Source organism: Mesoplodon mirus, assembly GCF_964341445.2.
Source record: "Mesoplodon mirus genome assembly, chromosome: 12".
Lineage (NCBI taxonomy): Eukaryota > Metazoa > Chordata > Mammalia > Artiodactyla > Ziphiidae > Mesoplodon > Mesoplodon mirus.
Window position 1 is genome coordinate 82,978,121 of NC_138988.1, and position 13,606 is coordinate 82,991,726.

At 52.7% G+C, this 13,606-nt stretch overlaps 1 protein-coding gene across 4 annotated transcripts in view; it reads left to right on the forward strand.

Moving 5' to 3' along the window:
* TNXB (tenascin XB) overlaps window positions 1-13,606 on the forward strand; it is a 63,568-nt gene that overhangs the window by 39,279 nt on the left and 10,683 nt on the right. For 2 of the 4 annotated variants that reach the window (XM_082639289.1, XM_082639290.1), the window contains 10 exons: window positions 996-1,280; window positions 2,577-2,864; window positions 3,143-3,439; window positions 4,207-4,521; window positions 4,647-4,970; window positions 5,361-5,708; window positions 7,441-7,737; window positions 9,448-9,780; window positions 10,171-10,518; window positions 12,324-12,656. In XM_082639289.1, the coding sequence (XP_082495415.1) occupies window positions 996-1,280; window positions 2,577-2,864; window positions 3,143-3,439; window positions 4,207-4,521; window positions 4,647-4,970; window positions 5,361-5,708; window positions 7,441-7,737; window positions 9,448-9,780; window positions 10,171-10,518; window positions 12,324-12,656 (3,168 nt within the window). The remainder of the gene's footprint in view (window positions 1-995; window positions 1,281-2,576; window positions 2,865-3,142; window positions 3,440-4,206; window positions 4,522-4,646; window positions 4,971-5,360; window positions 5,709-7,440; window positions 7,738-9,447; window positions 9,781-10,170; window positions 10,519-12,323; window positions 12,657-13,606) is intronic. The other 2 variants (XM_082639291.1, XM_082639292.1) reach the window with 2 other exon arrangements.

The following is a 13,606-nucleotide window of genomic DNA, read 5'->3' on the forward strand; positions in this document are numbered from 1 at the left end:
GGCTGGGTTCCTTCCCTGTTGGTTGTTTGGCCTGAGGCAGCCCAGCACTGGAGCCTACCTGGCTCTTTGGTGGGTCTAATGGAGGACTCTGGGAGGGCTCATGCCAAGGAGTCCTTCCCAGAACTTCTGCCAGTGTTCTCGTCCTCATGGTGAGCCACAGCCACCCCCCGCCTCTGCAGGAGACCCTCCAACACTAGCAGGTAGCTCTGCTTCAGTCTCCTAGGGGGTCACTGCTCCTTCCCCTGGGTCCCAATGCACACACTACTTTGTGCGTGCCCTCCAAGAGTGGGGTCTCTATTTCCCCCAGTCCTGTCGAACTCCTGCAATCAAATCCCACTAGCCTTCAAAGTCTGATTCTCTGGGAATTCCTTCTCCCATTGCCCGACCCCCATTTTGGGATGCCTGACGTTGGGCTCAGAACCTTCACTCCAGTGGGTGGACTTCTGTGGTATAAGTGTTCTCCAGTTTGTGAGTCACCCACCCAGCAGTTATGGGATTTGATTTTGTTGTAATTGCGCCCCTCCGACCATCTCAATGTGGCTTCTTCTTTGTCTTTGGATGTGGGGTATCTTTTTTGGTGAGTTCCAGTGTCTTCCTATCGATGATTGTCCAGCAGTTAGTTGTGATTCCGGTGCTCTTGCAAGAGGGAGTGAGCACACATCCTTCTGCTCCGCCATCTTGAAGCAATCTCTGTAAAGAGTATTTTGAAGTTTCTGCAGTAATTCTAAGGTGATGTGACAGTCTCTGTGACTCCTATTGGTGACAGGGTTACACGCACTGCTAGTACCGCCGTGGTTGGTTCCCTGTATTCATCATTGAAAGAAATGCTACATTTCACTTAGAGATCAGTGCAAAAGAGATGTAGCTGCTTCCCATCTCAGTTCAAAGCTCTCTAAGGCCCTCGGAGCCCAGGAGCCCTGTGAGGGGGGATTTCTCCCGCCAGAGGTCTCAGCCATGTTCTTTGTCCTCCTGGATCCTAGCTCCCCTCTCTCCAGCCCCAGGCACAGAGCCCCCCCTTGAGCCACATCTCGGGGAGCTGACAGTGACGGACGTGACCCCGGACTCCGTGGGCCTCTCCTGGACAGTCCCCGAGGGTGAATTCGACTCCTTCGTCGTCCAATACAAGGACAGGGACAGGCAGCCCCAGGCGGTGCCTGTGGCTGCAGACCAGCGTGAGGTCACCATCCCCGGTCTGGAGCCCAATAGGAAATACAAGTTCCTGCTCTTTGGGATCCAGGACAGGAAACGCCACAGCCCAGTCTCTGTGGAGGCAAAGACAGGTGAGAAGGACCCCCACGAAGCTGAGCCTGAGGCCCCCCCCCCTGCTGCCCTTCCTCACGCTGCCCTATCACCTCTCCCTTCCGCCAGGTCTCCGCTTCACCCACCTCTTCTGTTTTATTTGAAAAGCCACACTGCCTGCCCCGATCCCAGGCAGATGAGAACCAGGAAAATGGGGCCAGTTCCTGGATCAGTTTCCTCTGCTGACTTTTCCCCTCTTCTCATAATTCCTACTTCTGTTGAATGGGGGAGCCTCCTTCAGACCCCTTCCTGGAAGGTGGAACAGGAGAAACAGCAGGGCTAGATACGGGGGAGGGAGCCAGGATCTGTTCCACCTCCCTTGGCCTGTGAGTCCTCAGCCCTGTGTAGCCATCACCTCCTGAGGAGTCTTCCCTCTGACTCTCACACAGTTTCCCACCTACTGGCCCAGACACACTGGGGCCCATATCTGCCTCCCCAGAGGGACCCCTTTCCTCCTCTGCCCTCTTCCTAAAGCTTCAGAAACTGGGGACCAGAGGAGCCCAAGACTGGCTGCCCAGTCAGATCCAGTCAGGCCCAGCCCAGCTGTGCCCTTTTTCTGGGTTTTGGCCCAGACGCTCCCCTGCCCCTGGGGGCTCCCTGTTGCCAGAAAACTCTCACAATAACAATGCCGTCAGCATCCTTGCTGTCCAAGAAGGCAGAAGGTCAGCTCCTTCTCAGGCCTCAGAATGGCTTCTTGGACAGATACCAGATCCTTCTCCCATCTGAGCCCCGCTTCTTCTCCCCATACCCCCCTCACACATAGGCAGCCCCCACTCCTCCACTGGGTCCTATGAGGGTCACCTCCATTATAATATCCAACCTCCCCACCAGCTGTCTGCCCCCATCAGGGATCCTGTGCCCCCTCTGACATCCCCAGGACCCTTGGATTTCCCCAGGGACCAGCCAGATCACAAAGAGTGGGTTCCTTGGTCAAAGAACATAAGCAGACCGAGTCTGTGATAAGCTGCACCCTGCTAAGGAGATAGTCTCTAGTAGGTGGTTAGAGCCTGGACAGCAAGAGAAATAAGATAAATAGGTAGCTAGGGAATCTCTTCTCCCAGAGATGTCTCAGGACAGAAGACCCCTCCCTGCGCTGGATAAGTGGACAGAGGCATGGCCAGTTGGGGATGCTGGCAGGCATGGGAGGGTGATGGAAATATTTGGGGGAAGCACTGATCATTTGGGCAGCTCTGGGTTTTTCCATTCTCCAGTGGGAGGTGGTCAAGGAGTCGTTTTGGAAAAAAACAATAAACACAAGAACCTTTCCTCTCTGTTAGTTGCTCGAGGTGACACCAGCCCAGGAACCCCACCCCGCCTTGGGGAGCTGTGGGTGACAGACCCCAACCCAGACTCACTGCGCCTCTCCTGGACAGTCCCCGAGGGCCACTTTGACTCCTTTGTGGTCCAGTTCAAGGACAGGGACGGGCCCCGGGTGGTGCCTGCAGAGGGCCACGAACGCTCAGTCACCATTGGCCCTTTGGACGCCAGCCGCAAGTACAGATTTCTCCTCTACGGCCTCCTGGACAAGAGGCGCCATGGCCCCCTCACCGCCGAGGGCACCACAGGTGAGGGCAGCCCCTGCAGGGGGGCATCTCTGATCTGGAGGCCCCCCCAGGGAAGGTCCTTGTGGTCAGTTATGGTGGCTGCCATCATGGTTGTTGTTTGGCTCCAGCTGTTCTGGCTGGGATCCAGTGCCCCCTCTCCTTGCACAATCCGAAAGATCCAGCCCTGCAGGATGCAGCCATGGCACAGCCCTGTCTTTAGATCTCTCAGTCCTTCCCTTCAGCGTCACCCAGCCTTCAAGAAACAACGCAACCATTTCCTCTCTGTGTTTCCATCTCAGAGGCCCGGAGAGCTGTAGACGAGGCTGGAACAAAACCACGTCTGGGGGAGGAGCTGCAGGTGACCAGCATGACATCAGACTCCGTGGGCCTCTCGTGGACGGTCCCTGAGGGCCAGTTTGACTCCTTTGTGGTCCAGTACAAGGACAGAGATGGGCAACCCCAGGTGGTGCCCGTGGAGGGCAGCCTCAGGGAGGTCAGTGTCTCAGGCCTGGACCCTGCCCGCAGGTACAAGCTGCTGCTCTACGGGCTATACGAGGGCAAGCGTGTGGGTCCCATCTCCACCATCACCATGACCGGTGAGTGCAGCTGGGGGGAACACACTGTCCCTCCTGCCCGCCTGGCTCTCCTGGTCTGGTGGAGCCACATGAATTCAGAGCTTCCTACACTCCTTCTTTTGGGGGAAGGGATCAGCTTCATAGAGGCATAATTTACATACAATAAAATTCACCCATTTTGGGCTTCCCTGGTGGTGCAGTGGTTGAGAGTCCACCTGCCAATGCTGGGGACACGGGTTCGTGCCCCGGTCTGGGAAGATCCCACATGCCGCGGTGTGGCTGGGCCTGTGAGCCATGGCCGCTGAGCGTGCGCATCCAGAGCCTGTGCTCCGCAACGGGAGAAGCCACAACAGTGAGAGGCCTGCGTACCGCAAAAAAAAAAAAAAAAAAATTCACCCATTTTAAGCTCATAATTCAATGAGTTTGGGCAGATGTATAAGCCATGAAACCATTACCACAACAAACTTATAAAACATTGACTCCAGAAGTTTCCCTATGCTCATTTGCAGTCAGTTTCCCCACCCCCAGCTTCTGACAATCACTAATTGCTTTCTATCATTATAGTTTTTCCTTTTTAAGCTTTTCATTTAACAGAATCATACAATACACAGTTTTTGTGTTTTTCTTGCACTTAACATAATGCTTTTGCAATTCATCACTGTGTATCAGTAGTTGGTCCTTTTTATTACTGACCTCTTGTCTTCACCTCCGCCCCCCTTCCATCCTCTTGGAGAGTCTTGGTGCAGTGACAAACCAGTCACCCATCTCTACCTGTCTCTCTGAACCAGCCCCCAGGGAAGAAGTTGAAGCTGAGACTGAGGGCCCCAGCCTTCCAGCATCTGAGCCCCGTCTGGGGGAGGTGACTGTGGAAGAGGGCACACCACACACCCTGCATCTCTCCTGGACCGTGACTGAGGGAGAATTTGACTCCTTCGAGGTCCAGTATACAGACGAGGATGGGCAACTCCAAGTAGTCCATTTAGGGGGCAACCAGAATGACATCACCCTCTCTGGTCTGGAATCTGACCACAGATACCTGGTGAGCCTGTACGGTCTCCACAATGGGCAGCGTGTGGGTCCTGCGCACATCGAGGCCCTGACAGGTGAGCAAAAGAACCCTGCCCACTCGGCTTCCTTCCAGGTGGCTGTGAGGGCCCAGAGGAGGGCAGAGTCCCTGTGGACACCATGCCCCTCTCTCAGGTCCTTCTCTCTCCGTGTCTGTGTTCAGCCCCAAATGAGGAAGAGAATGAACCTTCAGAATCTCCCTCTACCACCCCTGAGCCTCACGTCACACCTCGCCTGGGGGAGCTGGCAGTGACAGACGCCACCCCCGAATCCCTGAGCCTCTCCTGGACCATCCCCGAAGGCCAGTTTGACCACTTCCTGATCCAGTACAAGAACGGGGACGGACAGCCCAAGGCTGTGAGGGTGCCGGGGTATGAGGACGAGGTCACCATCTCGGGCCTGGAGCCAGACCACAAGTACAAGATGAACCTGTACGGCTTCCATGACAGCCGGCGTGTGGGCCCCGTCTCTGTCATCGGGGTGACAAGTGAGTGGATGGTGGAAGCCCCAGGGTGGGACCTCGCGGGAAGATCACCCTCTCTCAGGTGATGGGTGAGTGGGGTGCAGGAGGCCCCTCTACTCGAGGCTGAGCCATGGTGCCCTTTGTGCCTCCTCCAGGCTCCCTGAGGACCAGTGTGTCCCCCTGGGCAGAGAAGGGCCTCTGTGAGCCATGCTGGTGGCTGCCCTGGTCCCCCACAGCTGACCCCGGAGGCTCCAAGCATGTTTATGAGATGTCAGCTGAGCAGGACCACCCAGCCCCAAGGACGGGCTTCTCTGAACTGACTTCAGGGCCCGGAGCTGGGGCCAAGGCTTGGGAGGAGACCCAAGGACATCACCTAGGACCCTGCCTCACCCTCTCTGTGTCTCTCCTTCTCAGCTGCAGAGGAAGACACCCCCAGCCCCACAGAGATGGAGGAGACCCCCAGCCCCACAGAGCCCAGCACAGAGGCCTCGGAGGCCCCCGAGGAGCCCCTCCTGGGGGAGCTGACGGTGACAGGATCCTCCCCGGACTCGCTGAGCCTCTCCTGGACCGTCCCCCAGGGCCACTTCGACTCCTTCACCATCCAGTACAAGGGCAGGGACAGGCCCCAGGTGGTGCGTGTCAGGGGCGAGGAGAGTGAGGTGACCGCTGGGGGCCTGGAGCCCGGGCGCAAGTACAAGATGCACCTGTACGGCCTACACGGGGGGCGGCGTGTGGGCCCCGTGTCCACCGTAGGCATGACTGGTGAGTGAGGGCCCCGTGGATGAGGTCTCAGAAAAGGTCTGATAGTAGAGCCTCTTGAGTGTCTTCCACTGAAGACCCAGGACCCTAAAACTCCTGAACCTCTAACCCATCCATTGTCCATTTAACACCTCAGGACAGGTGTGATCTGGGGGCAGGAAGAACGAGTTCCAGGGAAGTGCTTTGCCCATTTGAGGGAGGCCATTGGGGACTGTGGCCTCCAAGTCAGTCATACACTGACCTCTTTGTGGCTCTCTGCTTTGCCTGGGAACTCTGAAAGGAGCTCTTTTTGGGTGTTGAGACAAATGCCATGAAATGCTCATTCTCAACAAGTATTTATTACATAAAATTTCAAACATATACCCAAAGAGAAAGAATAGCATAATGAACTCCCATGTGTCAATCACCCTGCTTCAACCAAAAATCAACACCTGGCCAGTCTAGCTCATCCAGACCCCACTCACTTCCCACCCTCCCCGACTAGAATGTTTTCTTTATTAACAGCTTTATTGAGGTATAATTTACATACCATAAAATTCACCTGTTTTAAGTATACAACTTAGCAATTTTAGTGTATTTACAGAGTTGTACAACCAGCATCACTTAATAATTTTAGAACTTTTCCATCACCTCAAGAAGAAACCTGGTGTCCAGACCCATTCCCATGCCCAGTTACGGTCCCCACTAATCTACTTTTTGTCTCTGTAGATTTGCCTTTTCTGGACACATCATATAACTAGAATCATACAATACGTGTTCTTTTGTGTCTGGCTTCTTTTACCAAGCACGTTTTTGAGGTTGATCCGTGTTGTAGCATGTAGCAGTACTTCATTCCTTTATAGCCAAATAATATTTCATTGTATGGATATACTGCTGCCATATTTTTAAACTTACTCCATACACTCTTTACTTCATCATTACTTTTTTTTTTTTTTTTGGCTGAGTTGGGTCTTCGCTGCTGCACGTGGGCTTTCTCTAGTTGCAGCGAGCGGGCTTCGTTGTGCTGCACGGGCTTCTCATTGCAGTGGCTTCTCTTGTTGCAGAGCAGGGACTCTAGGCGCGTGGGCTTCAGTAGTTGTGGCACGCGGGCTCAGTAGTTGTGGCACAGGGGCTTAGTTGCTCCGCGGCATGTGGGATCTTCCCGGACCAGGGATCAAACCCGTGTCCCCTGCATTGGCAGGTGGATTCTTAACCACTGCGCCGCCAGGGAAGTTCCCATTATTACATATGTAAGTGTACTGCTCTTTTCAAAAAGACTATTTAGAAATAACCATGATACAATGATTGTACTTTTAAAAATCAGATATCCAGATAGTGCTAGTTTCCTGATTGTGTCATAATTGTTGTTTTGCAATTTGTTGTTGGAATCAGGTCCAAGTAAGAAAGATAGGATGAAATTGGGAGAATTGGGATTTTAAATGGGGTGGTCAGGGAAGACCCTAAAGGGATGGTGACATTTGAATGAAAGGAAGTGTGAACATGAGCCATGCAGACATCTGGGGAAAGAACATTCAGGAAGAGGGAACAGTCAGTGCAAAGACCTTGAGGCAAGAAGCTGCCTGGCACATTTGATGGACCATAAGGAGGCCACAAAGAGATTTTGATGCTCATAAGCAGAAATGCATCTTAAGTTAGGCCCACAGAGCTTGCCCACCTTCTGGCCTGAATCCAGGAGAGCAGGGCCTCAACAGCTCCTTCCAGCAACAGGAACGATTCTGTTTGCATCTCTTCCCAGCCCCTAAAGAGGAGCCCCCTGCCAACCCCCCTTTGAAGCCACAGCTGGGAGAGCTGACTGTGACGGACGCCACCCCCGACTCCCTGAACCTCTTCTGGAACGTCCCCGAGGGCCAGTTTGACCACTTCCTGATCCAGTACAAGAACGGAGACGGGCAGCCCAAGGCGGTGAGGGTGCCGGGGCACCAGGACGGGGTCACCATCTCGGGCCTGGAGCCAGACCACAAGTACAAGATGAACCTGTACGGCTTCCACAGCGGCCGGCGCGTGGGCCCTGTCTCCACTGTCGGTTTAACCGGTGAGTGTACAATAGGACACTGGCCCTGCCCTGAGCTGGACTCAGTTTCCCTTTTATTGCCAGTACTCAGGTGTTTTTCTCCCACTGTTTTTGAGACTGAGCCTCCCAGGCTTCTGGGAGCAGTTCTGTGCCTGTCTGCACTCCAAACCTTTGGTGTCACCTTAGCTGTCTCACCCTTTACACGTGGGCTTTTTGAGTCCTTGAAGAGGCAGGGTGCCAGAGAAATAGCACAGACTCAGGCAGACCTGGGGCTGGCCCTAGCCTCAGCCCATTAGAGCTGTGTGACCTCGAGGGAGTCACTCAACCTCTCTGTGCCTCCCTTTCCTTATCCATACAGAAGGAATAACCACACCTGTCTGGCAGGGTGGGCATGAATGTGGCTTGTCTCACACACAATGTTTGGTAATTACAGGCTCCCCCTTCGGAGGAAGAAGGTTAGTTCTTGAAAACCCTTGGGGTGAATTCTTATAATTATCATTGATTTCAATGGGTACAATTGTATTTGTTCCCCAGCCCCCAAACTGATACCTATGTATGCTGTATCAACATGGAATCCTGCTAACATGGATACTATTACTTCAATAGTTAATATTAGTCATATGTGCAACTTAACAAGGCATTTTCCCTTCATTAATTACTCCCTAACATGGCTGTTGGTTGCTTTTGTTAAGCTCTTTTGTAGCTGTTACCCCCTACATACTTAAAACCTGGTTCCTAAACACAATGGAGTTATGAAACACGATGATTTTGTAATTCAACTATTAAGGCAGAATAAAACCCTATGCAGAACAGAAAAGACAAAAAAAATCTGCGAGCGTGATGGGTCATCCCTGCAGTAAGATGGTAAGAGAATTAATACAGGGTCCAAAAGCAACCCAACTACAAAGATGATCTCATGTGGTCTCATCTCTTTGCCCTCAACTGTGAAATCTAAATTAGTTTCTCAAATGCTCAGAAAAGCCTTCTAAACCAGAGGAGGTATTAAAGGAAAATAGGAACCTGAGCACGTGTACCTCCTGGTGCGACGCGTTGGTTAGGTGTGGTGCTATTACAAAGCATTAGTCCTGTCCCACTAAATGGATTTACTCAGCAGCTCCTACAGGTTCCATGCTGCACATGTTGAACTCATGGGGGTCCCACCCCACCATCTTGACGTCTCCACAAGTGTGTGCTCTGTCCCCTAGAAACAGAACATTCAAACCAGGGAAATGATGTCTTTTTTTTTTAATAAATAAATGTATTTATTTATTTATTTGGCTGCGTTGGGTCTTCGTTGCTGTGCGCAGGCTTTCTCTAGTGGCGGCGAGTGGGGGCTACTCTTTGTTGTGGTGCGCGGGCTTCTCATTGCGGTGGCTTCTCTTGTTGAGGAGCAGGGGCTCTAGGCACGCAGGCTTCAGTAGTTGTGGCACGCAGGCTCAGTAGTTGTGGCTCACGGTCTGTAGAGCACAGACTCAGTAGTTGTGGCACAGGGGCTTAGTTGCTCCATGGCATATGGGATCTTCCCGGACCAGGGCTCGAACCCGTGTCCCCTGCACTGGCAGGCGGATTCTTAACCACTGCACCACCAGGGAAGTCCTGGAAATGATGTCTTAATCCTGGAGCACTGGCTTCCAGGCTGCAGGGTCCTTGGTGTGTCTGGGAGAAATCCATCCCCTGTTAGGAGGGAACCCACAAAGCATGTCCACCCATTCTCTTTGTCTCTTGATTCAGCCTCAGAAAAAGACCAAGAAATGACCCCAGCCCCAACAGACCTGCCCACCACAGCCCCCGAGCCTCCCGTCAAGCCACACCTGGGGGAGCTGGCAGTGACAGACGCCACCCCCGAATCCCTCAGCCTCTCCTGGACCATCCCCAAGAGCCAGTTTGACCACTTCGTGATCCAGTACAAGAACGGGGACGGGCAGCCCAAGGCAGTGAGGGTGCCGGGGCACCAGGACGGGGTCACCATCTCGGGCCTGGAGCCAGACCACAAGTACAAGATGAACCTGTACGGCTTCCATGACAGCCAGCGTGTGGGCCCCGTCTCTGTCATCGGGGTGACAAGTGAGTGGATGGTGGAAGCCCCAGGGTGGGACCTCGTGGGAGGATCACCCTCTCTCAGGTGATGGGTGAGTGGGGTGCAGGAGGCCCCTCTACTCAAGGCTGAGCCATGGTGCCCTTTGTGCCTCCTCCAGGCTCCCTGAGGACCAGTGTGTCCCCCTGGGCAGAGAAGGGCCTCTGTGAGCCATGCTGGTGGCTGCCCTGGTCCCCCACAGCTGACCCCGGAGGCTCCAAGCATGTTTATGAGATGTCAGCTGAGCAGGACCACCCAGCCCCAAGGACGGGCTTCTCTGAACTGACTTCAGGGCCCGGAGCTGGGGCCAAGGCTTGGGAGGAGACCCAAGGACATCACCTAGGACCCTGCCTCACCCTCTCTGTGTCTCTCCTTCTCAGCTGCAGAAGAAGACACCCCCAGCCCCACAGAGATGGAGGACACCCCCAGCCCCACAGAGCCCAGCACAGAGGCCTCGGAGGCCCCTGAGGAGCCCCTCCTGGGGGAGCTGACGGTGACAGGATCCTCCCCGGACTCGCTGAGCCTCTCCTGGACCGTCCCCCAGGGCCACTTCGACTCCTTCACCATCCAGTACAAGGGCAGGGACGGGCCCCAGGTGGTGCATGTCGGGGGTGAGGAGAGTGAGGTGACCGCTGGGGGCCTGGAGCCCGGGCGCAAGTACAAGATGCACCTGTACGGCCTGCACAGAGGGCGGCGTGTGGGCCCCGTGTCCACCATGGGCGTGACCGGTGAGTGAGGGCGGGGCTCAGGCGGTCTCGGGGGAGAGCTACCTTTTCCTCATGGGTGAGCTGGTTGACTGTTCTGCTCTTTTACCAGCCTTTGGTCCCCTCTTATGCCCTCCCTCCATGGCCCGGGGCCATGACCCATGTGTAGTGCCCTGGCCTTTGCCAACCTACAGCGTCATTGTTCACAGTAACGTGGCCTCCTCTGATGATCAGTCACTGGCTCCCTCCAAGGGTGAAATGTGTCAGGCACAGGCCAAGCGTGACGTTACTAGAGTTTTCTTTTCTTTCCATCTTAATCACAAATCACAGCATTCTTTGTTATAACCGAAAAAAAGGAAGAAAAAACAACCCAACATCGAACCACACTGAGATGATTAAGTAATTAGACAACATCTCTAAAATGACCTATTATGGCATCATTGAAATGTTTCAACATAAGACAATTACTTTTTATTATTACAATAAAGGAAGAGTTTAAAATTTTTGTAAGGAGACTAATCACAACCACTTGAAAATAACTTGCATGGTAAGACAACTGGAAGGAAACGCCCGTGGGATGCATGGTTTGTGAGACAGGATAGAATGTTCCAGTACTTTTTTTTCTGTTTTATTCCATTATGTGTCGTTTTCTTAAATGACAAGCGTTTCTTTTATAATCAGGAAAAAAATTTTTCAAAATGTCTTCTCCTCTCTTGTATTCCTTCTGTCTTTCCCCCTCATCATTCTTGCAACTTATTTCTGAATATGATAAAGTTACAATTTCTAGTCTCTAAGAAATTAGGAGAAAAAAAATCACAAGGTGAATTAAATTCCAAAATTGCAGTCAGGCTGGCTTCTCTAAGTCGCTGTCAGCCAGATTCTTATGCCTTGTGACAGTATTTCATCAGAGTTCCTCTGCATGTTGGAAGAACACAGCCCCGCTGTGAGTCAGTCTTTGGCGGGGGGAGTCGCTGCCTCTGTGAGGGTCACTCTCCTCTCCTGAAGATACTACAGACAGAGGAACCCTCTATCATGCAAATCACAAGCACATGCGAAGTACAGAGGGACCCATGTCCCCATCCACATCCTCCACCAGCTTACTAATTTTTATAACTCAGGATTTCTTTTTAAGTCTGTATTTTTCTGTGAAAAGAATATAGCAACATGATGGAAAGTTTGGAAGGTAGGGAAAAAAATCTCTTATTGGACCACCTTCTGACCCAAGAACCACCATTCATAACAACATACGTAACACATCCTCTCTCTCTCTGCATTTTCCATGCAGCACATGTTTTAAGGTTGCAGAGTATTCATATAATTCTTGGCTCTTACTTTTTTTGTACGCAAGTTACACTGGGAGCATTTATCCTGTGGCTACACAACCTGCATTAATCATCATTTTAATGGTTATTGGATGCTTCATGGTGAAAGTGCCATAATAAAATTAATCTTCTTCTGTGGTTCCTTTGGAGCCCTGACACATTTTGCTGTCATGAATAATCCCAAAGTGAACTCCTGTGATACAACTTTTCCTGCTTTTTAATAATTTTCTTAGGATAACTGCCCAGAAATGAGATTATTGGGTCGAAGGAAATGAGCAGTATTTTGGCTCCTGACATGTAGGTCTGAATTGCCTTCTGAAGGTTCATGGTGCCTGCCAGCCAGTATGTGATGGGGTCAAGCCCATCTCAGTATCTCTAGCATGGAGTCACCAAATGGCGCACCCAGAGGCTGAGCAAGACTCCAGTCCTGCAGCCTGAGGAGTATCCTGCTGGGTGCAAGCAGGGCAAGTCACCATCTAAGCCTCTACCCCCAATCTCTCTTCTCAGCCCTCCAGGAGGTTGTGGAGGAGACCCCCAGCCCCACAGAACCCAGCACAGAGGCCCCGGAGCCCCCCACAGAGCCTCTCCTGGGGGAACTGACGGTGACAGGATCCTCCCCAGACTCGCTGAGCCTCTCCTGGACTGTCCCCCAGGACCACTTCAACTCCTTCACCGTCCAGTACAAGGATAAGGATGGGCGGCCCCAGGTGGTGCGTGTCAGGGGTGAAGAGAGTGAGGTGACCATTGGGGGCCTGGAGCCCGGGAGCAAGTACAAGATGCACCTGTATGGCCTGCACGGGGGACAGCGTGTGGGTCCCGTGTCCACCGTGGGCGTGACTGGTAAGTGAATTTGGGGGAGTGGGATGCAGGGTGGGGAAGACAGGTCCTGGAAGAGTCTCCCTTTATTACCATCTTTGTGAAAACATAAATATTCTAGACAGCACATCTTCTTTAGGACATCAGATGGCCTGGGGATCTTGTTAAAGGGCAAATTCAGATTCAGATTTGGGCTGGGGCCAGAGATTCTGCATTTCTAAAATCTTCCATGAGGGACTTCCCTAGTGGTCCAGTGGTTAAGAATGTGCCTTCCAACGCAGGGCATGCAGGTTCAATCCCTGGTCGGGGAACTAAGATCCCACATGCCACAGGGCAACTAAGCCCACGCGCTGCAACTACCGAGCACACGAGCCACAGCTAGAGAGCCCGAGTGCCACAACTACTGAGGCCGTGCACCACAACTAGAGAGAGAAGCCCGTGTGCCACAATGAAAGATGCCACATGCCGCCACAAGATCCCACGTGCCAGAGCTAAGACCCGATGCAGCCAAAAAAAAAAGCAAATAAAATCCTCCATGATGCTGATGCTGCTGGTCCAAGGACCACACTTTGCTAAAGCTTCTCACAACAAAGGAATTGGACACTTTCTTAGAATCTATTGAACAGAATCATACTTGCATCCCTGAGTCCTCTCAGAGGCTCAGCCTCTGTGTAGTTGACTGGAGGCTGTGGAGGAAGACAGAGCATGCTCAGAATGCAGTGTCTTGACTGAAACGCCCCCTAGCCTCATCATTTGGGTATTAACAGACTTATGACGCCTATGGTTCAACAAAGATGTGGGTGGCCTGAGCCAAGTCCTGAGGAAGTTCACTGAGAGAAACCTTGGATACGGCAGAGAAACCAGTTCTTATCCTTTAGGGCTCACAGACAGGCTGTGAACCAGCAAATGGAGCAAAGGGGAATGTGTATATGACAGGAAGCCCCGCGGCCAGACCAAGACTGGGCAGCGATGCC